Source organism: Falco naumanni, chromosome 10, assembly GCF_017639655.2.
Source record: "Falco naumanni isolate bFalNau1 chromosome 10, bFalNau1.pat, whole genome shotgun sequence".
Lineage (NCBI taxonomy): Eukaryota > Metazoa > Chordata > Aves > Falconiformes > Falconidae > Falco > Falco naumanni.
This window is the reverse complement of record NC_054063.1, coordinates 6577745-6602111: the sequence shown is the minus strand read 5'-3', so window position 1 is coordinate 6602111 and position 24367 is coordinate 6577745. Positions and strand designations below refer to the sequence as shown.

The following is a 24367-nucleotide window of genomic DNA, read 5'->3' as shown; positions in this document are numbered from 1 at the left end:
ATGTGTTTCTGTGGTCATAGTTTGCAGCTCTGCTGGCATTAGATTCATTCTGAACCAAACAGAGAAACCACATTAAATTTCACATTTGCGAGTTTTAAATCTGCTGCTTTGTTTCCTGCTATCTTCATTGGTATTAGTGTCACTAAATTAATACAAAGCAGTAAGTGGGTATATCAATGTGAGACCGGTAAAAGGAAGTGGATGATCAAGTTCCAGTGATTTTTAACTGTCAGACTTGCTTGGACGTGGAATCCATGGATTCTGATCCAACCCAGCTGTTCGTGTTTGGTTTTGATTTGCATAGGGAGGGTGTTTGTTTATTTGTTTTTACTGTTCATTTAGATGTAATACATAACTTTCCCTCAGAAAACAACTGAAGTTCATGCATCCTTGATAGAGGAATTTGGATGGGTTTATGCCTTTGCATTTTAAATTGTGCTAAAACTCTACCCTGTACAGTATCCAAGCAGATATTTGGGTCTAGCTACTAAACTTAGAAACCATAAAAGGTGTAAGACACTGAACAGGGTTACTCTCTTTTATCTGCGATGTTACCGTCTCACATCTGTATTGAGATTGTTTTAGAGGTCTATCCTTTTTGAAAGTTGTTTAATTTCTGTTAAATTATGTTCTATAAATGATCAATAGAACTTTTCATGCCTGCAAATGTACATTTGCTTACGTGGACAATGTTGTTATATTGTTTTGTCTTTCACCAAGACAATTACTACTATATTACATATCTCATCCAGTCACAGGTACCTACAGAGACTCCTATTATTGCAGGCTGCTATTTAGAATTCTTTTTGACTTGTTATTGTCTTGCACCATTTTTCTTTTTTTCCTTGACATTTTTAGATGATTTTTGACATCTGAGGAGAAATATACATTCAGATGATTAGAATGTTGCTGCCTGGTCTCTGCTCTAGTCAACCACAAGGCAGCTAAACAAAAGCACTAGAGGAAGAGGAAATTGAAAGGCAGTGGTACATAATCTCTTTTCTATGCTGCTTATTGAAAAATCAGTGATATGTTACCTAGAAAATGCTTTTGCCTTCCTGGCTAGGTATTTTGATCAAGAGGTATTCATGCCCATATGTTTTAATCTCTCTAACATTGACTGTTCTTCACATCAACTGAGGTCAATTTAGGAAATTTACCATTGTGTTTTAGTTTCCACACTTGTCAGTGTAAGTGAAAATGTTCTGCAGTTTTGTACAATGCTTAAAAGAGCAACAGGCTTTTCCAAAGGTGTTATTTGCCTTTTCCTAACACGAAAGCAAGAATGCCAAGAGTCACTGTAGTTACCTAAAGTTATGACAGGTAGCTATGAGGAGGGTAGAAAAAATGTGGTTTGGTTTAATTTTCTGTTGGGGATTCTGTCAATACTAAGATCCTGATGTATCCAGACATGCTTTTGTTTTTATTGTACAGACATCAGTCCATCACAATGCATTGTAACAGACAATCTGTTTACAGGGCACTTGACAAATATGAAATGTATTCTTCTCCTTTAAAAGAAGAATGTAAAAGTTAAGTTAGGAATAGGCCCGAGCAAAAACAAGGTGAAAAAATAATGGTTTTCCATGCTGCTCTTCTGCTTGATTACTTGTTTCCCTTTCCACTCTGTGATGCTGTTTGACTTAGGCTCTACTTTTTCTGTGGACTTCTGAAGTACTGAATTTAAAACTGCTCACACTTAACATACCTTTTACAAGTTAGAATTTTTTTTCATGTGGTGGGTAGGTTTGTAGAGGAGTATTAGTTGAACTAGTAAGACTCGCAGATTAGTAGAAATCATTAAAAGTAGAACACTTGACACATGCAGAATCTCCATCTCCTAGATATTTTTAATGAGTCTGTGTGTTCCTGATTTTGGGATTAAAAGAAAGACAAAGACAATGCTTTATCTGAAACAGAATATACGATATGCAGCATGTCTCTTCTTCAGGCTATATCTGCTTTCTAAATATTTGTGCACATATTGGACTTAATTTTATATCTTTCTGTCTTTCCTGTTTATTTTAATTTATGTAGAGAAAATACGTTGGCTTCATCTAAATTTTAAGTAATTACTTCCACTAAGAGAAACCTAGCTGCTGCATACATGGACCAGCTCAGTATGTGCCCTTCTTGTTTGCTTTGATCCCAAGGGGCAGTAGGCCGAAGACACACATATAGCCTGTGTGGATTTGTAACATCTGTTTCTTTAGGCCATTTAATGAAAGATGCTACCAGTTTCAGAAGCTTCAGGGTTTGAGGACAGAATTAAATAATTTATATGAAAAATCAGAAAAAGTAAAGTTGTTTTACTTTTTCTCACTGATGTGATTTGACTAATGCATTATGTTCTATATTTTTTCATTATTTACAACTAAGTAATTTAAACCTGTGCAACAAAATTCATGGAAGGATTACTCCTCCTAATTTTTCCTAATTTACTATCTCTTTTTATTCCCAGTGATGACAGTTATTATATAAGATACCTAATTACGGGAAATTTTTATTCAAGGTATTCATTCCCATCCACTTATATTTACATCAAATAAAGAGTAATATTTTCTATAGATTGATGACTGCCCTCATCCTTAACGTGGGGCCTAAGAATGTAGCTGGATTTTCTGTTTTGATACATGATGATATAAAACTTCCATGCATACAAAAACTTAAATTAAAATAAAAATAAAGGGAGAAGGACTGTAGGTAAATCAAATCCATGGTAGATTTTACACTCAACAAAGGAAATAAGGTAACACAAATGACCATGTATGACATAAACTCAGGCAGTGAGCAAACTTCAGTGATCTGCACTGGTCCTGCTTTGAGTCAGCAGCTTGCCCTTGTGGCGGAGGGGCTAGTGGTATCTGCGTTAGGATTGCCAGCAGATCAGCGGAGGTGGTTCTTCCCCTCTGCTCAGCACTGGTGAGGCGGCACCTGGAGTAGTGTCCGGTTCTGGGCTTCTCAGTACAAACAAGAGATGGATCTACTTCCTAATGGCCAAGGGCCACTAAGGTGTAATGAAGGGACTGAAACATCTCTCATCTGAAGAAAACCTGAGAAAGCTGGGATGGTTCAACCTAGGGAAGGGAAGGCTTATGTACTTACCAATGTATATAAATACCTGAAGGTATAAAGAAGATGGAGCCAGGCTCTTTTCAGTGGTGTCCGCTGACAGGACAAGAGGCAATGGGTGCAAACTGAAACACAGGAGGTTCCATCTGAACATCACGAAACGACTTCTACTGTGAAGGTCACTGAGCACTGATCCAGGTTTTTCAGAAATTTTGTGGAGCCTCCTACTTGGAGACACTAAAAAAAGTCTGGATGCGTCTCTGGGCAGCCTGCTGTAGGTGGCCCTGCTTGAGCAGGTGGGCTGGACAAGATAACCACCAGAGGTGCCTTCAAACCTCTTACTATTCTGTGATTCTGTAAAGACTGAAGATAAATTACAACTTCAAAGGCGAACCCCCTTTTTGTTTTCCAGAGAAAAATACAGGCTACAGCTATTCGAATTTTGGAGACTCTTGCTTACCAGTATAAGCACTAAATACGTATTTCTTAGTCGGTGATTTAGGTTGAGCTTCTCTTTCTCTCAGCAGTATATGGGGCTGAATTTGGGATCAATAGTTTTAGGATGCTGAAGGAAAGAAAATAAGCTATTAAACACTGTATTATAGTTTTCCTGTTTCATGACGAGTGATTTTATGTACTTCATTAACGCATTTAAACAGAGGTTAATTCTAATAATGAAGGATGACAGAAGTTTCTCTTTTAGGATTTACTTGCTTTGTAAATGTACTGCCCCTTTATTTCCTGTACTCATGGGGAAGAAAAAAATTCAAAGAACTTTAATATTTGATTCTAAGAAATACACAATCTCTTAGCCTGTGTGTCTCCGTAAGCGGAGATCCCTCTTTTATAGTGAATACTAGGCTTGGCTGGCTTTTACTACCCAATGATTTTGCCTCTTGTTTCTTCCTTTTAGTATTAGCATTCCAATTACACTTAAGTCTCAGTCATGATTAGGTCCCTGCTGTGCCAAGTGCTATATGGAAACGTGCCTCAAACAACTTGGAAAAAGAGAAGAAAAGTCAGTGGTAGGGCTACAAATGGAGTCTGTGCCTATATTTTGGCCTAAAACTATGTGTATGGGAGGATGCTGGATGCCTGTGTCCCTTTTCCCAGCCCACCTCCCTTAAGCATAGACTATCTAGTCCAACTCTGTAGAGCAGGAAAAAACAGAGGAAAAAAGTTTATTCTATCTTTCAAAGAGCTAGGAAATTTAATATTGTCTAAACTTCCATAATTTATGCTTCTTGCGGTAACTTTGGAGAAGCAACCATGGGAAGCCGTGTACCATGCTTTATGGAGACCTGTCAGAAAAATAAATCCTGGATAATACAGGGAAGACTGGAGTCTTCCACTAGAATAAACAGGACTCTGACTCAAATTCTGTTTCCTGCATGTAGCATGTGCTTTTGCAGAGAAGAGGATTTTACGTGATTATTCTGTAAACCTTCAGACAAATCCCACAGAAGATATGTAGTAGGATTAATATTCATTATATAATTTTAATTTAAAGAAGGATCAATTAATTTCATAAATACCTCTACAGCATATGTGATGTGAATTAGTGATATTTTTGTTTCTGAATTTAAAACATTTTCTCCTCCTAACATATGTATTTTAATAATCTGAAAGAAGCACTGGGAAAAAAAACTTTTGTAATACAAAATCAAGAGGTCCAGGAAGACACTTGCTTTTCTCTATTTCATGATGTAGCCCAGCTTGATGTAGAATTTGTTTTAAAGTAATTTGGATTTTCTGCTGGGCTATTTTAGAGTCAGTTTGTGAAGCTTTTGTGTTCACTCATGAGCCCTTGCCTCAAGTAATTACACAGACTTAGTGAAATTACTCCTGTGAGTAACAGTAGTTACTTAGTAAAGTAACATGAAGAGATTGTTTCAGAACCGAGCCTGTAACTGGAGTAGACAGTGGATCGTATTATCTCTTAGAGATGGTCCCTTCATTTTTTTTAATGTTATATTGATGAATAAAATATTTTATTTTGTTTTTCAATATCTGAATTTTGATTTCTTGAAAAATTCTGCCTTTAAGTCTTACTGTAAGTTTGAAATCCAAAGATTCTAATCCCACATTGCCAAAATAATGACTGGATATTTTGATCTTCTGAGATTACTTAGCTCTATTACATAGCATGTTATTTGTGCTTCTTTGCACTGAGTTGTACATACCAGCTGTTGTCCATTGCTGTACATGGAAATGGAGAAAAACTAGATCTCTTAGTGATCACACTGTGTAGGTATGAATTGACAAATTATTTAAGGAAGTAGTACCCTCTTATTTACTGACAAGTCTAATATGAAGGGCCTTTTTTTCTTTTTCTTTTTTTGTTGTAAACAGAACCAGTATTCTGTGTTACTCAAGACAATAATTTTTCTATAATTAGAAAGCAGTCATATTTCATATTATATAAATACCTTTTGGCCGTATAGGGTAGAAAGCTAATATCAATAATTTCTCATTTGTTTATGGATACTTTTCATCTGTATTTTAAGTGAGTTTGTTGTTTCTGTTAACAACAAAAACCTCAGCTGCGTTTTCAGCTACTTAGCAACAATGGCCCAATTTTCATCTTCGCGTCCTTTCATTTCAAAATTATTTGTGCAGGTGGATACTATACAGCTCTTTTCCTTTTGCATGACTACAATACATGTGATTTGTTATCAATCTGGTTTTAGACCAGGCCACTTTGCAGGGATTGCACTAGCAGAAGTCTTTTATGATTGATTCCTTGCTGACCACAGGAGCATTCTCCGTGCCTGTTGTAGTAGCCCTGACTGCCCCTTTGGTGCAGTTGAAGCCTGTTCTTCGCAGCTTTCTTGACATCAATGTTCAGTTACCTTACTTTGTTAAGTCTGAAGCAAGTGGTTGTCCAGGTGAAATTGTGGGACATTGCCTTGAAATTTGAGAAGCATTTTTTCCTGAATAGATGTGTCATGTGTGTTCCCTTTCTCCTAACCTGTGTTCTTTTTCCCCTTCTGGTGTCTTTCAGATGTATGGCTAAAAAACATCAAAAGATCTCACATTCCAAAGCACTATATCCACCTGAATTTTTTCATGACCATCCTGTTACTGTCAGGAAATGGGCAGGAAAAATGAAATGTTTCTGGTTGAGAGATTATATTCTACTTTCAAGCTAAGTGAGCACAATTTTGTCAGTATCCTCTATTAATGTTTTGACATGCACATTTCTACCTAAGTCATTACATGTATTAGGAGTGAAACACAAAGCCCTGTGATTTTTCTAGCAGTTCACTCCAATCCTGATGCAGAGAACCAGCTAAACCTGCATGGTTGTTTGTGATCTCATTGTACTCTCTCATGAATGCGCAATATGACTATGATCTTAGAGATATAAACGCAGTACTACCATTGCAAAGAGGCAGAGACTAGACACTTCACAAAGTATACAGCAGATTTTAGAAGATAGCTGTATGTGCTAGACACAGTGTTCCCAGGGAAAGCTATTGAACTTCTTGAACTAATCCTGTATTAAGTCACTGTTTCTAGACACAGGAATGCCATGTTTGTATTTATGCGTTTTTGCATGTAGACAGAGTTGTTTGTATAATGTTGTTTGCATCATATTTGAGACTTCATCTTCCCTTGTTTAAAATCCTTTTGATAAGAAACAGTGATTGCAAGTGTGTGAGCTGTCTTTCCTGTAATACTATTAAGAAGAAGTAATGAAACAGCACCGGTGTACACTAGAAAGGGAAGGTAGAAATAAAGGGAAGACAACTCTGCACTGCAGCAGTATGACTAAATTGTATTCTGGTTTCCCGAATCCATAGTAGATGTTGAGCCAAGGAATTTTAATTAGCAACACCTGCTCATGACAAAGCTGAATTCCTGTTGCTATTTTTAGGTTTTCCCTTTGTTTCTAATGGGTTTTCAGTTATAAACTGGTTTGTATTTAAATTTACACTCAAATAGAAATGTGCAAACTGGTCTCCTTCTCAGAATAGTCTTGAAGTGTCATAACAGCTCCTAAAGTTTGGTGGTTAGGCAGAGGGGATGGGGGTGGTGGTGGTGTTTGTTGTGTGTTTGGTTTTTTTTTTTTTTGGGGGGGGGGGGCGTGTTGTTGAGCATGACAGCGGACAGGGAAAAAAAGCATTTTCCTGCAAACTTGTTCCATTTCTATTTGGCAAAAATCTTCCCCTAACTTTCTATTTTTTTTAATTGAAAGCTGAAAAAGTAAAGTACTGGGCTTTACTATTAAAGGTGAAAAAATTACTTCAGAACAGGCCTCCTCTTTAGGTAGTAATTAAAAGTCATCAAATGGGTAGCACTAGAAAAGATACTTATGATAAGGAGTTCAGCCATATTCCCTCCAGTAGGGGACATTGATACTTGAACATACAAGCATAAATTCTTTGGGAATAATGTTACTAACAGGAGATAGAGGATAAGCATGGCAATAAATCTTTTCGCCCACTCTACAAAACAAAAAATCAATGTTGTCATATTTGTAACTATGTGTTCATCTGCATCTTGTTTATCTCCCTGGGAACTGGAGAAACAATTATTATTTTATTTTCAACTACCGCATACAGTATATGAAAAGCAATTTACAGCAAATACCAATGGTAAACAAGAGAGAACCCTTTTGAGGACAATTGCAATTCAGAGGGTAGGAATATGGGAGAAAAACAGGGCGTGGTGTATATATGAGCTCAGTAAAAATGTGACCTAACTATGGAGGAACCTGCACGAAAGACAAGGTGCAGGACAAGTGTAGAAATGGTAACTAGCTCTAGGGTCATTAAAATAAAAGTGGTTCTTTATATAATTAAAACAACCTGTCAAAACAGAACAAAAAAATGATAGTTTTTCTGATTATAAGTAAGTTAGTTATAGGAACTGAGTGCAAAACTTGCATAGTCCTAACAAAAAGACAAGCGTATCATTAGGAGATAGCTAACTCACAGCCTAGTGTGAGAGAGCTGGCTAGTGACAGCATGCTAATCCTGGGTCTTGGTCTCACTTTCTAGCCCATAAATATTCCGCGTTCCCCTACCATACACTTCTTCAAAATGTTGAGTCCTGTTTGCAGACCTTCTGTCATATAGGTACGGTAAGAGTCATTGGGAAGAAATAACTTGGTGCAGTAGGTATTTTAGGAGATGTTGACAGTGCTAGATGACACCAATTCAGTCTCTTGTACCCAAGCAGTCTTTTCAACTAAGGGAGCAGGGAAAGGAAAAGGTCCATGAGGATGGTATTAGTGATCAAAGTACCTTTTATTATTTTTTTTTTACTTCTATTTTTTTTGTGTGTCTACCAGAGATCTGGGGATATTTTCCTGTAGGAATGTGTTTAGTTTTATAGCCTTGTTCCCTTATGCAAGTAAGTGACTGTGTGATCTAGCAACCTGACTTGAATAGCCAGTCCTTTAGGTCTTTCACAGACTATGAATACAGTAAGAGCACTCAACCCTTCTGAAGATATGCAAATGTAAGCATTTAAAAGATTTACATTCATCTTTCACAGGCCTCAGAAATATAAATATGAAATATCCAGAACCTTGTCACTTCAGTAATAATTAAGCTGATGGCCTATTATGTTCGATTGCAAATCAATATAGTATCTTTTGGTGCCACTTGAGTTCTTGAGGGTTGGCTTGGGGCCAGCACTAGTTATACAATTGAAGAGCTGCAGCTGCATCGAAAACTTCTCTGCCATTTCCATTCAGAAAGAATAGACTGGTAACAATGGTGGCCAGCCTCTTCATAGTAATTGTGTGCAAGTACACATTTTGAAATAGTGTTTTTGTTCAGCAGGTGCTGTTATTTTAGTTTAATTTGAATTTTGAAATATGAAGGAAAGAAGGGGCCTAATCTTAACAGCATCTAACCTACAGCTGTTCTGAACAGGACAGCAAACAGCATATGTTGCTTAGATGAAAATCATAATTGCTTATTCTTCCTGGCATATTAGCAGACCAGTGCTGAGCCTCTGAAATTATCTAGCATTTTCAGGCTTTTGCTTTACAAAGTGATCTACAATACTCTGGAAGAACAATTCTAGAACATCTGACTTTAAGTTTTCCCACAGGCAGCTACTTAGTTTTACATCAGAAAACACAGAATGGATAGATAGTTCACCAAGGCAGTGTCAGAAGTACTGATCTCTAGAAATATTGTTAAAGCAATGCAAAGTCTACGTTATTTCCATCCACTGCAAAAGCTGAGCAAAATCTTGTAAAATGGTTATTTCCTGGGAAACTTTGTCTATTTGCTTGCCTCATCTCCTTTCAAAGGAAGAAAAGTCCGTAGCCTCTGAGGAGGACAGAAAGATCACAAATTTTTGGATCTTATACATTAGTCAAAAATATTTACTGAGATTTTTGTTGGTTATTTTTTTTTCTTTTTTATTATGACTTGTTTGGAGATGTAAATCTGAGATAAATTACTTGTATTTCTTGAAAAATTTCTCTGTGTAAGTGTTAGAACACAGGATATAGAAAAGGCAAAATGAGAAAGACACAGAAAAGGTGTGATTAGAAGGCAGAGTTCAACACTTTAAAGCCCTGTTATCATATGTCTGTCTCAAAAATCTGACTAAAAAGCATGTGATTAAAAAGGTCTTGACAGTGATGTTTGCCTTGAAAAGTAACGAACAGGAATTTTAAGCATTGCAGATCATCTGACGAAACTTGCATGGTCTAAACTAAGGTATGCTAGCTCTTTGCAAGGTTGGGCTTAAATGAGTATTCCATGTGAATGAACATTGTTGAAATTGGAACATTGCTATTTGGATCCCTTTAAACCTGATCCTTCTCCTCATGGGTGCCTGCTTATGCCGGAGTCTTAGTGGTCATTGCAGAATGAATACCATGTAACTTAGGTCACACAAGCTTGTCTAAAGCAAATTCATTAAAAGACCTCTCCATATGTATATATAGTACTATTTACTTGTTTCTACTCTGGGATTTGTAAAAATGGTATGAGAGTTTTTCCACAACTAATACCTTGTCAATTTTATCAATTTCTTACTGTAATTTCATTTAGATCAAGATCCTGAGGGAAGGGAGAGACATGCATACATATTACTGTGCTGCTCATCAGCCCCACTGAAGATGCTGGTTTTGAGCTAACCTCAGAGGGAAACAATACACTTGTAATTCAGCATGCAAATAAAAACAAAGAATAAGGTTTATTTATGACTATTCCCCTGGAAATCCAGAGGTTTATATTGTTGAAAATGTTAAAGGAAAAAAAGTATGATACATGAGACAAGCACTGTCTGTTTTTGACAAAATAACTTCTTTTAAAAAAGAGATGCTTTTTTTCTTAACGCTATCCAAAGGAAGACAGAAAGTCAAAAGTACTGAATAATGTACAAGATACTATTTTTTTTTTATACATCTTCTGGGAAGACTGACTAGGTGAGGTGCTTTGCTAGGTCTGCTACTCATGAATAAAGAACTAGTTGAGATGACAGGCAATGGCAACTTTTACTGCAATGACCAGGAAATGGTGGAATTTAAGATCTGGAGGGAAGTGATGCATGTAAGCAGCAGAATAAAACCCCCTTGGTTTTCACAGCTTATTTAAGGAACTGGAATGTGGGGTCCCATGGGAGGCTGCCCTTCAGGGTGAAATTGGTTAATTATCAAGGGCAACTACCTCAAAACAAAATTATGTATTCCAGTGGACAAGAAAATGAGCAGGTGTGGCAGAAGTCCATCTTAATTGAACAGTGAACTCTTGACCAAGCTGAAATGTAAAAAAAAAAAAAAAGTCTATGAGAGATGGAAGCAAGTACAGGCTGCAAAAAAGCCTACTTGCAGACATGTGAATGTAATTAAGAAGACCACATCTTAGATAGAGATAAAACTGGCAAGAGATATGAGACATTAAGGTCTTCTTCAGGTACGTCAGTAATGGAAATGAAGAAAATTCTTGTCTCACGGCTGAATGAGGCTGGTAACCTTGGGGTGTGCTACTTAATGCCTTCCTTTCTCAGTCTTTACTAGCAATATCTGCTCTGTAGCTTTACAGGTCTCTGGGCCTAGCAGCAAAGAGTAGGAGAGAAAGGTACTACCCAAGGCAGAGGAAGATCGAACTAGAGTTTACTTGCCTTTGAGACCATGGGGCAAGATGGGATGCATCTGAGGGTACTGATGGAGTTGACTGACTCATTTAGGAGGCCTCTATCATCTTGGAAAGGTAGTGCTCACTGGGGAAAGCCCCTGAGGTCTGCAGAAAGGCAAATGCTATGCCCATATTCAAAAATGGGCAAGAAACAGGATCTGAGGAAAACCAGGCTGGTCGGCCCAAGAAAATCATGAAAAATCTTTATGTAAGCTAAGCATGTGAAAGGATGGTTGGGAACAGTCTGCACAGTTATCGAGAACAAGTGGCTTCTGATCAACTTTATTGTCTTCCATGAGAAGATTGAATCTGCAGAAAACTAGAAGAGCAGTTTTCTGAAGGGAATGATTTGTCTAAGACCTCCAGTGAAACTTATCTAATTGAGGGAGGTCTGTGGGAACTCATGAAGAACGGACTGCAAGAGAAAGAACATAACGCAATACAACTAGTGGAGGTTTAGGCCACAAGGGCACTGCGACCTTGAGGCCTGTGGTTATACAAAACAGGATATAGGTCCGGTTATAACCGAAACTGTCAGCAAGCATAAGATTGAGGCATACAATGGAGAGTACCGAAGCAGAACTTGTAACCCTAGGAAACGAAGTAAGCAGAGTGAAGAGGAACAGCGAATAAGAAACTTAGCTTTTGCAATATGTAATCACTTTTGTAATATGTAACCAATGAGCTTTGTGCACGATAATCTTAGACTATGTATGCAGCCTTATAAAAGAAGCATGTTAAGAACAATAAAGCAGATCTGATCTGATTCCACCTGACCGGGTCTCCGTCTCTCAATCGCGGCAAATTGGTGACCCCGACGTGATACGTTTAAGGATCCGACGTGACGGGTCGACGAACCGCTTAGCTGAAGCGGCTTGCTGCGACTCCCACAGAACTTTGAATGATCTGCTGAAAGGAAGCAGGAGGCGGCCTGAAATCCCTCCGGAGTAGAGAGGTGAGCTGTGGGAAACATGGGGAATCAAGCGTCGGCCCCTGAGAGAGACGTATATGAGCTTATGAAAGCTCTTCTTAAAAAACATGGGAAGAGCATTCCTGGGCAAGATCTTAAGACAATTCTTAAGTGGGTTCAAGTTAAATTACCTGCTGTAACCGCATCCACTATTTTTACACGAGACCTTTGGGATAATGTGGGAGTGAAGTTATGGGATGCGGCGACTACGGGGAATGCTGAAGCACAGCGTATGCTCCCGTGGTGGAGAAGCATTTTTGAGGTTTTAAAAGCCCAGGAAAACATTCATAAGAAAGACTCAGACAAAGAAGAAGACCCCCCCCCGGTGTCCCCACCGTTACCGGAGGGAGCAAAGCCCTCGGCACCACTGACAGTATGCGCCGCGGAGTATCCACCTGAAGACGACCCCTTTGACCCGGGACCCATAGACCCTGAACAGGAGCCAGACTTATACCCCCCCGACCCACATGATGTGTGGGCCAGCATTAGACGTCAAGCCTTACAGGAGGGGGAACTGGAGATTGCCAAAACAATAGTGGCTCCTGTACTCTATCCGCGAGGCGGAGGGCGAGTCGGAGGGGGACAATGGGAAGCTTTATCTTTTTCGGTAGTTAAGGAACTGCGTCGTACTGTTACTGAACATGGACTTTTTTCACCGTACTTTGCAAGTTTGTTATCTTCTGTCTTTGATACATATGTTATGACTCCACATGATTTAAAATCTTTGGCGCAGCTGCTCCTAACACCGACTCAGTATACTTTGTGGGAGGCCCATTGGAGGGGGGGACTCCAGGCGCTCCTTTTAACTTATGCGGGTCATAACAACAATGCAATTGCTGTATTGACTTTGGAACACCTTACAGGCACGGATCGTCATTCTAACCCGGCAGATCAAGCCCGAATCCCACGAGAAGCTCTTGAAGCGATTCGTGAGGAGGCAAAAAAGGCCTTTTTTAAGGTTCCTGACTCTCAAAAACCGCAGAAGGCTTTTACCACTATCACACAAGAACCTCGAGAACCCTATATGCAATTTATCGATAGATTAAAACAGGCTTTGGAACGCCAAATAGATAATACGGAAGCACGGGAAATTTTGTTGTTAAAATTGGCTGTTGAAAATGCTAATGCAGATTGCAGAAAGCTTTTAAAATCTCTCCTGAATCAAAGCCCTACTTTAGTTGAAATGATCGAGGCATGTAACAGAATCGGTACTGTAGATTATAAATTTGAGGCCATGGCTGCTGCTTTTGCAGCCATGCGTAGCCAGTTGGGGAGTTGCTATAGCTGCGGTAAACCTGGTCATCTAAAGAAAAATTGTCTGGCTACTAAGGCTGGCGCTAAGCCCAGAGTCCCAGGAATTTGTCCTAGATGTAAAAAGGGTCGTCATTATGCTAATCAATGTCGGTCCAAGTATGATTTGCAGGGACAACCAATCCAGGGAAACCGATCTTGGAGCGCGGGACAGCGACGCGCGCAGACACAAATAACGCCGTCACCCTTCAACAATTCCCAAAGAAGTGCAGCAGCAGCGCCTCAAGTCTTCGCCCAGCAACAACCGGCAGCGCAGGATTGGACCTGGCAACCGCCCACACAGTAACGTTACTTGACTCCTCGGTTCACTTATTGTCAACAGATGTTTCAGGACCCTTACCCCCAAAAACACAGGCCTTATTGATAGGGAGGTCTTCTACAACATTATCTGGTCTTTTTGTATTACCAGGTGTTATTGACTCTGATAGTACCGAAAACATTAAAATCATGGCATGGACCCCGTTTCCTCCCTGCACGGTGCCGGAAGGTAGCCGTATAGCACAACTGATCCTTATGCCCACAAGCAAAGATTGTTTAAATTTGGACCAGCTCCAACAAAGGCAGGGTGGGTTTGGTTCAACTGGGGACCCACAAATTTTATGGGTACAGTCTCTTTCTCAAAAACGGCCTATGTGCCAATGTACCCTTATTCGAGGGGAACAAAAAGTAGTTTTGAATGGGATTATTGACACCGGAGCCGATGTTACAGTAATATCTCATGCTAAATGGCCACCGCTGTGGCCGCTAACCAATACTCCACAGGCATTAGCTGGGATTGGCGGAACTGGCAAAAGCCACCAGAGCCTGGAGCTGATCCAAATTCAGGGCCCAGAAGGGCGTATTGCTTCTGTTAAACCTTTTGTGTTACCTGTTCCCATGGTTTTATGGGGACGAGACGTGCTATCACAGTGGGGAATGACAATTCGTACCCATTTTTAGGTGGGGCCATTGAAATGCGCGACACCCTTAAATTAACCTGGAAAATTGATGCTCCCATTTGGGTGGATCAATGGCCCCTACCTTTAGAAAAGCTTCGCGCCCTTCAGGACCTGGTCACAGAACAACTCGAAAAGGGACACATTGTGCCTTCTACCAGCCCTTGGAATTCTCCTGTTTTTGTTATCCGAAAACAGACTGGCAAGTGGCGCTTGCTCCATGACCTTAGAAAAATCAATGACGCCATGGAAACTATGGGGGCCTTGCAACCTGGGCTCCCGTCTCCTACAATGATTCCCAGAGATTGGCATTTAACTGTTATTGATCTCAAAGATTGCTTTTTTAATATCCCCTTGCATCCAGATGATGCTCCTAAATTTGCTTTTTCAGTTCCTAGCGTCAATATGCAAGCTCCATTGCAGAGATATCAGTGGGTTGTGTTGCCACAAGGAATGAAAAATAGCCCGACAATATGTCAATGGTATGTAGCTAAGGTACTTAGCCCTGTCCGAATCACAATGCCTGATGTCTTATTGTATCATTATATGGATGATATCCTAGTGGCTGCACAACATCACATGGTCATGGAGAAAGCTGTAGCCCTTGTCACGGCGGCCGTTAATTCGGCAGGCCTCTGTATTGCGCCAGAAAAAATTCAAAAAACACCCCCGTGGAAATATCTGGGCTGGCGCATAAGAGCCCAAACCATAGTTCCTCAACCTTTGCAGATACAGACTGATGTAAGAAATTTACACGATGCACAAAAGTTGTTAGGAACAATTAATTGGGTTCGGCCTTTGCTAGGGATTTCTAATGCAGATTTGAGCCCTTTGTTTGAGTTGCTCAAGGGAGACACAGATTTACGTTCTCAACGCCGTCTTAACCCTGAGGCTGTTACCTCGTTACAGAAAGTTGCTACAGCCATTGCTTCTAGACAAGCACACCGATGTGATCCCAATCTCGCTTTTTCTTTAATCGTTTTGAACCCAGCTCGACAACCCTATGCGTTAATATTTCAATGGGATCCACAAAAATCGGATCCGTTGTTGATTATCGAGTGGGTCTTTTTATCTAACCAGTCTACAAAAACTATTGTAACACAATATGAGATGTTTGCTCACCTGATAATTAAGGCCAGACAACGGTTGTTGATGTTATCAGGAACTGACTTTGCTTATATTTGTTTACCTGTGACAACCATTTATCTGCAATGGCTTTATCAACAATCAGACATTTTTATGTTAGCATTAGCAGGTTATATGGGCCAGATTACATCCCACCCACCTTCACATAAGCTGCTTAATGCTAATTTTTGTATAACTTCTAAACCAAAACGAAGTGATCAACCATTGCAAGCCCTTACTGTATTTACAGATGGATCTGGAAAATCACACAAATCAGTTATAGTATGGTGGGACGACCAACGTGAGCGTTGGGATTCAGACGTTAAAACAGTCCCTGGCTCCCCTCAGATAGTGGAACTGGCTGCGATAGTTCGAGTCTTTCGAAAATGGTCAACGCCAGTTAATGTTATCACTGATTCAGCTTATGTTGCAGGAATAGTTGAGCGAGCTGAAGCATCTGTGTTGCGTGACATTCCGCACTTTGACTTATTTGCTTTATTACAAGAACTCGTTTTTCTTCTGGACTCTCGCCCTTACCCCTATTTTGTTATGCATGTCAGATCGCACACTTCTCTACCTGGCTTCATTGCAGAAGGTAATCGCCGAGCTGATCTTTTGACATTACCGGTACAAGTGTTACCAGATCGTGTAGCTCAAGCTAGACTCAGCCATTCTTTTTTCCACCAAAATGCTGGAGGCCTTAAAAGACAGTTTGGCCTTACCTCCCAGCAAGCATCTAACATTATTGCTACGTGCCCTGACTGCCAAAGATATTCTTTTCCGTCTGTTGCAGGCGGAGTCAACCCTCGAGGACTACAAAGTTTACAGTTGTGGCAAACCGATGTTACCCACTATTCAGAGTTTGGCAATTTGAAATATATCCACTCTTCTATTGACACCTTTTCAGGTGCCTTATTTGCTTCTTGTCATACAGGAGAAAAAGCACGTGATGTCCGTAAGCATCTTATGCGTGCTTTTGCTACATTGGGTATCCCGGTACAAATCAAAACAGACAATGGTCCTGCTTATGTCTCTAAAGCAATGAAAACATTTTTTGAGTCTTGGGGTGTAACTCACACTACTGGCATCCCTCATTCTCCTACAGGCCAATCTTTAATTGAACGCTCCCATCAATCATTAAAACGTTTACTACAACAACAAAAAGGGGGAATAGGAGTTGTTACTCCTGAAGAACGATTACAGAAAGCCTTATATGTTTTTAACTTTTTGAATTGTTCTTTATTAGACAGCAATCCTCCAATAATCCGACATTTTAACACAAATACTTCACTCGAGATGCGAATTAAAGCTCCTGTACTGGTCCGTGATCCAGAAACGGGTAAGATAATGGGGCCTTATCCCCTTGTCACGTGGGGGAGAGGCTATGCTTGTGTTTCCACAGAGAGAGGCCCCCGATGGATCCCAGCAAAGAACGTGCGACCATTCCGTGAACCCTTACCACAAGTTTCGTCTGAAGATTCTGACTATAACTCTTGACCCTTCTGTTGTCACTTGTGGTTTCCGTCACCAGCCACCCTTTAGGACACCTCTGTGTTGTGACAAAAATAATATTACCTTTAACGCCTCTTCCCCCTTTATGTCATGCAATAGCTCTCTGTGTACCACAACTAGAGAAATACAGGAGTTTAACCTCTTAGGCTCTGCCCCCTCAGATCTATGTTTTTGGTTTAATTCTCATATTAGTCAAGATGATCCCGTTGATGTCACGTCATATAAGCCATACAACGTGACAGCATATTGTCAAAAGAATGTTAGCCTTACAGCAGTCACGTCCAACGCAGGGCGGCTACCAGAGGGCATGTTTTTAATTTGTGGTGATCGAGCTTGGCAAGGAATTCCTCGAAGTGCTAAGGGAGGGCCTTGTTATGTTGGCCGTTTAACGCTGTTTACACCAAGCATTACTAACATCTTTCAAGCCAATCGTACTTCAAGTTCTCACCGCAGTAAAAGAGCTCTGGTAGAACTAGGCAATGATTGTAAGGATAATGTGGAACTCTGGAATCCTCCTGAAGTTATTTTAGCTAGCATATTTGCCCCCGGGATAGCTACAGCACAAGCACTGACACAACTAAGGAAATTAGCATGTTGGACCGGAAAACAGGTTAATATAACGACAAATGTTTTGTCTGAATTGGCCAGTGACGTCCAAGGAATAAGACATGCCCTGTTACAAAATCGTGCCGCAATAGATTTTCTACTTTTAGCACAAGGGCACGGATGTGATGAGTTTGAAGGGATGTGCTGTATGAACCTTTCTGATCACTCCCAATCAATACACAAACAACTTTCTATTTTAAGGGATAATATGAAAAAACTTCGAGAAAGTAGTGATCCTTTTACAGATTGGTTATCTTCATTAGGTTTGTCTGGATGGTGGATTACAATTTTGGAAAAAATAGCTGTTGTAATAATAATAGTGTTATTGTTAGTTTTGCTTTTGCCGTGTGTTATGCAATGCTTACAGAAGCTGATAGCCAACTCTGTAAAACGAGTTCTTATGGTGCAACAAGAAGGGGGAAATGAAGGGAATGATTTGTCTAAGACCTCCAGTGAAACTTATCTAATTGAGGGAGGTCTGTGGGAACTCATGAAGAACGGACTGCAAGAGAAAGAACATAACGCAATACAACTAGTGGAGGTTTAGGCCACAAGGGCACTGCGACCTTGAGGCCTGTGGTTATACAAAACAGGATATAGGTCCGGTTATAACCGAAACTGTCAGCAAGCATAAGATTGAGGCATACAATGGAGAGTACCGAAGCAGAACTTGTAACCCTAGGAAACGAAGTAAGCAGAGTGAAGAGGAACAGCGAATAAGAAACTTAGCTTTTGCAATATGTAATCACTTTTGTAATATGTAACCAATGAGCTTTGTGCACGATAATCTTAGACTATGTATGCAGCCTTATAAAAGAAGCATGTTAAGAACAATAAAGCAGATCTGATCTGATTCCACCTGACCGGGTCTCCGTCTCTCAATCGCGGCAGTTTTCTGCTTGTAATTCAGCATGCAAATAAAAACAAAGAATAAGGTTTATTTATGACTATTCCCCTGGAAATCCAGAGGTTTATATTGTTGAAAATGTTAAAGGAAAAAAAGTATGATACATGAGACAAGCACTGTCTGTTTGCAGTGTGCACTATGTACCTTGACGTTAGCAGGGCTTTTCACATCTTCGTATTATAGGCACATTTGAGAGACATGGACTGGATGGATGGACTACAAGGTGGTTGGACAATGGGGTAAAATGGTGGTGGTCAGTAGTTCAAAGTCTTAATTGCAGCTGGTGATGAGTGACCTTCCTGTGGGGCTGATACTTTTTAATGTCATCAATGACCTGCACAATGTGCTGGAATGCATTCTCATCAAGTTCACGAATGATCTAAAATTCGCAGGAGTGATTGCTACGATGAAGGTATGGGCAGCCATTCAGAAGAACCTTACTGGACTAGAGAAATGGACTGACAAAAATCTCACTGAAGCTTGAAAAAGACAGGTGGAATGGCCTGCAGCTGTGACAGAACAACCCCATACATCAGTAAAGGTTGTGAGCCCTTGAAATTAGCTCTTCTTTGAGATGACCTTCAGAGATCACTGTAAGCCTTATTTTATTCCTGTGATTTAGTCTGGAATTCCATGCACTCTCAGGCCATTAAAACTCATCTTGATTCTTCTGTTTAGATAGCTAAGGACAGTTTCTGGCCTTCAACTTCAGATCACAGGAGCCTGAGTATGGAGGAGTTTCTATCAATCTTTCCAACATTTGCCTATTCTAGTTTTAATGGGAGGGTGGAAGATCTGTCCTTTCACTTCCAAAGTAACATGTCATTTGTGGGTGCTTTGTGTTGGCTAACCTTTAAGCAACAAGTCTAAAAATACGACAATCCCTTGTGGAAGTTATACCAGAGTGGAAGGCCACCTCTTGACAACCTCCACAACCATGTATGGCTGTCCAGTGGAGATTTTTCCTTTTCACCCAGTTATACATAGCTGACTATATATTTTGATTGAGCATTTTAATATGCAAGATCTTTCAGGATAAAGTCTACTAAATATATATAATCATCAAACTGTACACCTAGTTTAAGAAATTATGGTTTTGCTTAGAAGGAACTTTGCAAGTGGAACGTAAAGTTAAGTGAGGTTGAAATACACAGGTTTATCAGACACTTCAGCTACCTGAAATGCTCTTCATTGCTATCTGACCCAATATGAAGTGACAATTGTCACTTTATAAAACTTTATAAATCACTGTGCTTCTAGAATTGGTAAATTCCAAGCACTGTGATTTTACTAATGGATACACTATGAAGAAATACCATCAGGGCTGTGCTGATGTATATAGGTCTTCAGTATTTTGTTTTGCTCTCATGTAACTACTGACCTCTGTAACAACTTCAACTTTTCTTTCTTCCTCCCAGCCCCTCCAACCTATGCAAACCTGTAACTAGATAAATCATTCAGGCATCTTAAGATAACAGGGGGACCCAGAAGTGTTAGAATTTTATATGGAACAAAGTCTGTTAACCTCACAATATCCTATATAATCCATGGCAAGTATTTTAAAATTCCATAGATAATAAACATCAGTGTTTGTATTTGTGTTTCCCTTACTATTGTACTTTCTTTGTCAAAGAATGTCTGTATGTATTGCTTGGTACCTCTGTCTATTATAAAGTTAGCCTGATGTTTTATTATGGGATAACGTTTTGGGAGCTTAAAACCTTAAAAAATGATTAGCTGCTTGATTTGAAGTTCAGCATACTGATTGCTTGCATTAGGCTGAATGTTTTTGAGGATATAATCTAAACCAGTTTAACTATATTCAAGAACAAGGCAACATTAAAAAAAACCAGTCTCATTTACATTAAAAACTCCTGCTAATATTTCCTTTTAAACAAATCACATGTTTTAGTACAGAGCATTTTTCCCTTTGATTGTTTGACTTTTAAAATGTAGTAATATTATCTGAATCTAGTTTTTCCTCTGTGTATTCAGAAACCGAAGGTAGATGGGGAAAGAATCATGAATGAGGCTATGTAACTTATGACCGGCAGTTGGCCTGGAAATCCCAAGTAAGGTCACAAGTTTCACAGTCTTTCTGTTGGGTATTTGCGTAAATGTTGCTGTTCTCAAACCACTTAGTGTATCATATGTGAGCACCCCTTCCTTGTAATCAATCCCTCAATCACATGTATGTCTTGGAGGGAAGAAGCGGAGAATTAAAAAAATAAACGCTACAACCCCCACCCCTGCCCCAAAATTATCTTGCAGAAAAAAACCTTGTGGATTATTATTTTTTTAAAATCTTATTTGTTTTATTCTAAGTAGGGATACAGAATGCGTAGCGAGACTGAGGAAAGACTGAGGAAGCAGGTGAAGGGTAGGAAATAGGTACATTATAAACCGAAAGATCACTCAGTTGGCCTCTTCCTATATTGACAGTTCTTAGATGGGATTTAGTGAAGTATTTTGTGTTGCTGAAATGTATTTTTGCAAGCTGTCTGAAGAGCTGATTGGCTGAGTATGGTAAGAATACTGCTATATGGACTGCAGCTGGCTAGTTTGGAGTGGGCACTGGAGGAACTTGATTTGTGCAAAAGAATTGTTGAGATCCATAGCTTGTCCTTGGGCTGCTCGATGAACAGGAGGTGCTTCTGTAGACTCCTGTAGTCTGCAGTTGGAAGGGGCTTTTTTGATGACCAGATCCTCTCAGTCTGACTTAATAGAAACTGAGCCACAAAAATTTTACTCGGGGTGTCTAAAGTAACATATACAAGTAAGAAATAATATTACGGTAATCACTTTGACCTACCCTACCCAGGACCCCAGTCCTGGATTTCTTGTGTCCCTTCTGTAGTTCATTAGAACTGTCCAGACAGTGTAGTAATATATTTCTAGTATCTGCTGATTCGTGATGTGAGCCTAGATCTCATTATACTTTTAATTTCTTCTCTCCACTGTGGTTAAGGACTGCACTGGAAAAGTTTTGCAGTATTTCCAGATTTAGTATTTTAAAGCCTTTTCTGAAATTTTTTGGTCCATTAGAGAGATCACCACAAAGTGTGTTGGGTAAATATCCTTTGAGAACAATTAGTTCTTCAGAGACCAGGGATATACTGTGGAGAACAAAGGAAATTTTGAAAGAAAGTCATGCTATGCAGCAACTTAAATAAATAAATCCATCAGTTCTTCTAGGACAATGAAATAAATCAGTAATGAATTATTTCAGCCAGCAATTTAGAAGCAGTAGACTGAAGATAGCCAGCCGATTTCAGCATCAATGAGATTGCTTGTTGATTACTATTTTTTTGTTCGGTTGTTTTTTTTTTTAATTCAAATGAGATCAACCGATATTTTAAAGAATCCTTTTCCCTACTAAAACAGATTCTACTCCTCAGTTCCTTCTTCTTTTTCACTAGCAGGTCTCCAGCTGGCCTGGGAGGCTTATCACCTCTATCTGGTTATTAACAGTCCATTTGCTTAAGTACCTGCCATAATTACTTTGTATGGTTCCTCTGAGAGGCACTTCATTTAAGGAACTCTAGAAAAAGTTCTGGTCTGACTGACAACCACACAGTCACATATCTGCCACCTGCTAGCATCTCTTAAGCCAAAATAAGTTTGTGTGAGAGAAAACCTGCACTTGTCTGTGTTTTAAACATTTTATTTCCTAGCTCTCTCTTCACATTCCCTACTCCCTCTATAAACTGTCTTTCCCCCAGCTTTAGTTCTTTGCATAGTATTAGCACTGTACTCTGAAACTAGCTGCTGTTCTAAGTTTTGTAGGTAGGATATGGCGCAACACGTATAAACCAGAGGGATTGTACAAACTGAATTTAGTAGAATTTGGATCAGAACAGCCAGAGGAATGATGTGAGTAAAGGTCCACAAAGCCTCCTGAGGACAAAAGATCACAAAATGGCTGTACTAACACAAATCTGAAGGATGATATGAGATGTAGTTCTGATTGTTGATGGGGTATTTTTGCTAGCCTGCAGAATGTGATCATTTACAGGAAGCACAGGTGTCTTGCTTTGCCTTGGCATGTTCACATAACTGCATTGTCTCTTTCGACTTTTGCAACTCCATGGTCTAGAGAATAATCTTTAAAGTTATTATTTAGAATAAATAGAGGTTACAGTAAGATACAATATTTAGCATGTCATGTTAGCGATTTTATTTCTTGGTTGTTTGTTTTAGTTTCATTCTCTGTAGGTTCATAGTCCCCTCGTTTTCTTTAAACTTTACCTAACACGTTAAAGTGAAATAAAATAATTAATTCATTTATTATCCCATTTAAACAAACAATACCACACCTTCCACATGGCTTGAATCAAAGCCCTGAATCAGTGTCTTTGAAAAAGTTAGGTCTAGGTTAACTCAGCCTCTGTACCTTCTTTTTACAGATTTGCCCTGAGTTTTGGGTTTGTAACAGAGCTTGAACTATAAATGAGCCAGAATATTTAAGTCAGTGCCCAGACAGAAATTTTCCTGAAATAATATTGTCTAGATTTTCAGTCTTTTTAGGCTCAAATGAGTACAACAGAAGGGAGGAGACTGAAAACTGGATTTAAGAATGTAAATATGATTATAAAGAATGACAGGTAGACTTTCCCTTTTTGAATAAGAAGTTACAGTAGTTAAATCATTTGTATCTCCCAGAAGTCTGTTCCTGAGTAAAAGTGTCATACTAAGCCTGTCAAAGAGAATGGAAAGACTCTGGATTTGGGTACAGATACCATGTTTCGGACTTCATGTTTCCTTTTCCATGCCTGTGTTCCTAAAAACACTACCAAACCAAAACAACATGCTGCTATATTGTGTTAATTTTAATAGATTCACTCAAAGATTTCTGAATGTTATTCAGCTGCTGTTTTCTGTAGGAGAACACCAATAAGATATTTATCCACCAGATGTGACTGTAATGACTATGGCCATTAAAAAGCGTGTGTGTGTGTGTGTGTAGGCAGACCATCATTATGCTTAGGTTTTAGGTTAGCCAATATGAAACATGAGCACTCTTCTTGTTCAGTCATTTTAATGCACCACAGTGTAAGCCCAGTAGATTTCAGTCTTGTGACCAGCAAAGCTGTACCTTCTCATTTATATCTTAAATAGATCAGTCAGATAAGTATAGCACATTGAAAACAAATTTTTTACCCGTGGATGAGGCAATAGTACACCTGTCAGAATAGAAAGGTGCCATAAAAATGGACTTCAGCAGGGCATTATATAATTTGTACTCCTTTTGTAAGCCTTTTCTTGATAGTTCTAGAAATAGGCATTTAAACTGAAGACTGACAGAAGTTGAACTGGAGAGGTGTGAACAACATTACTATGGCAACACTAAATGTTGGGTATGTGAAGAGGCAGGTGAGACCCCTGTGGATCATCAAATGCCAACCTGGCTATTATAATGAATGGTAATTGGTTAAATTATTAAGCATTCTATTGCTTATCCCACAGTAACTAAATGGCCTTGCAGTTGCTATATAATTACTGAATGACTGATGGTCTGTTTTTTCCTCATGATTTTTGTAGGATTGTCTGTCACAATAACAAGTCTAAAGCTTTCTTACCAAGCACAGGTCCTGTAAGGTGCTGAATGGCTTTGATTCATTGATTTTTATAATGAAGTTGGCATGTTGAGTTCCTTTGAGAATTGGTAGTCAGGGTACTATAAAACAAAGTACTGCTGCCACAGGAAACTGGTCTTTTGGTTAGGGTACCAATCTGAGATTTAAGCTTTGTTTATGTTCTCTGCTAAACCCGACAAGGGAGCCTGGATTTGTACTCTAACTGATCGTGTATTCAGATT

General features: G+C 39.3%; 1 protein-coding gene across 1 annotated transcript; it reads left to right on the top strand.

Annotated features, from left to right (window-relative positions):
• Positions 1–17093: 17093 nt before the first annotated feature.
• Positions 17094–18246, top strand: LOC121095233. The gene has a single exon (XM_040609756.1). It carries the CDS (start codon positions 17122–17124, stop codon positions 18187–18189), a length of 1068 nt encoding a protein of 355 aa, XP_040465690.1. The 5' UTR covers positions 17094–17121; the 3' UTR covers positions 18190–18246.
• The last annotated feature ends 6121 nt before the right edge of the window (positions 18247–24367 follow it).

Excerpts from the sequence above, each read along its gene's own strand:
- LOC121095233 (XM_040609756.1), top strand. The coding sequence starts at position 17,122 with ATGTCATGCAATAGCTCTCTGTGTACCACAACTAGAGAAATACAGGAG.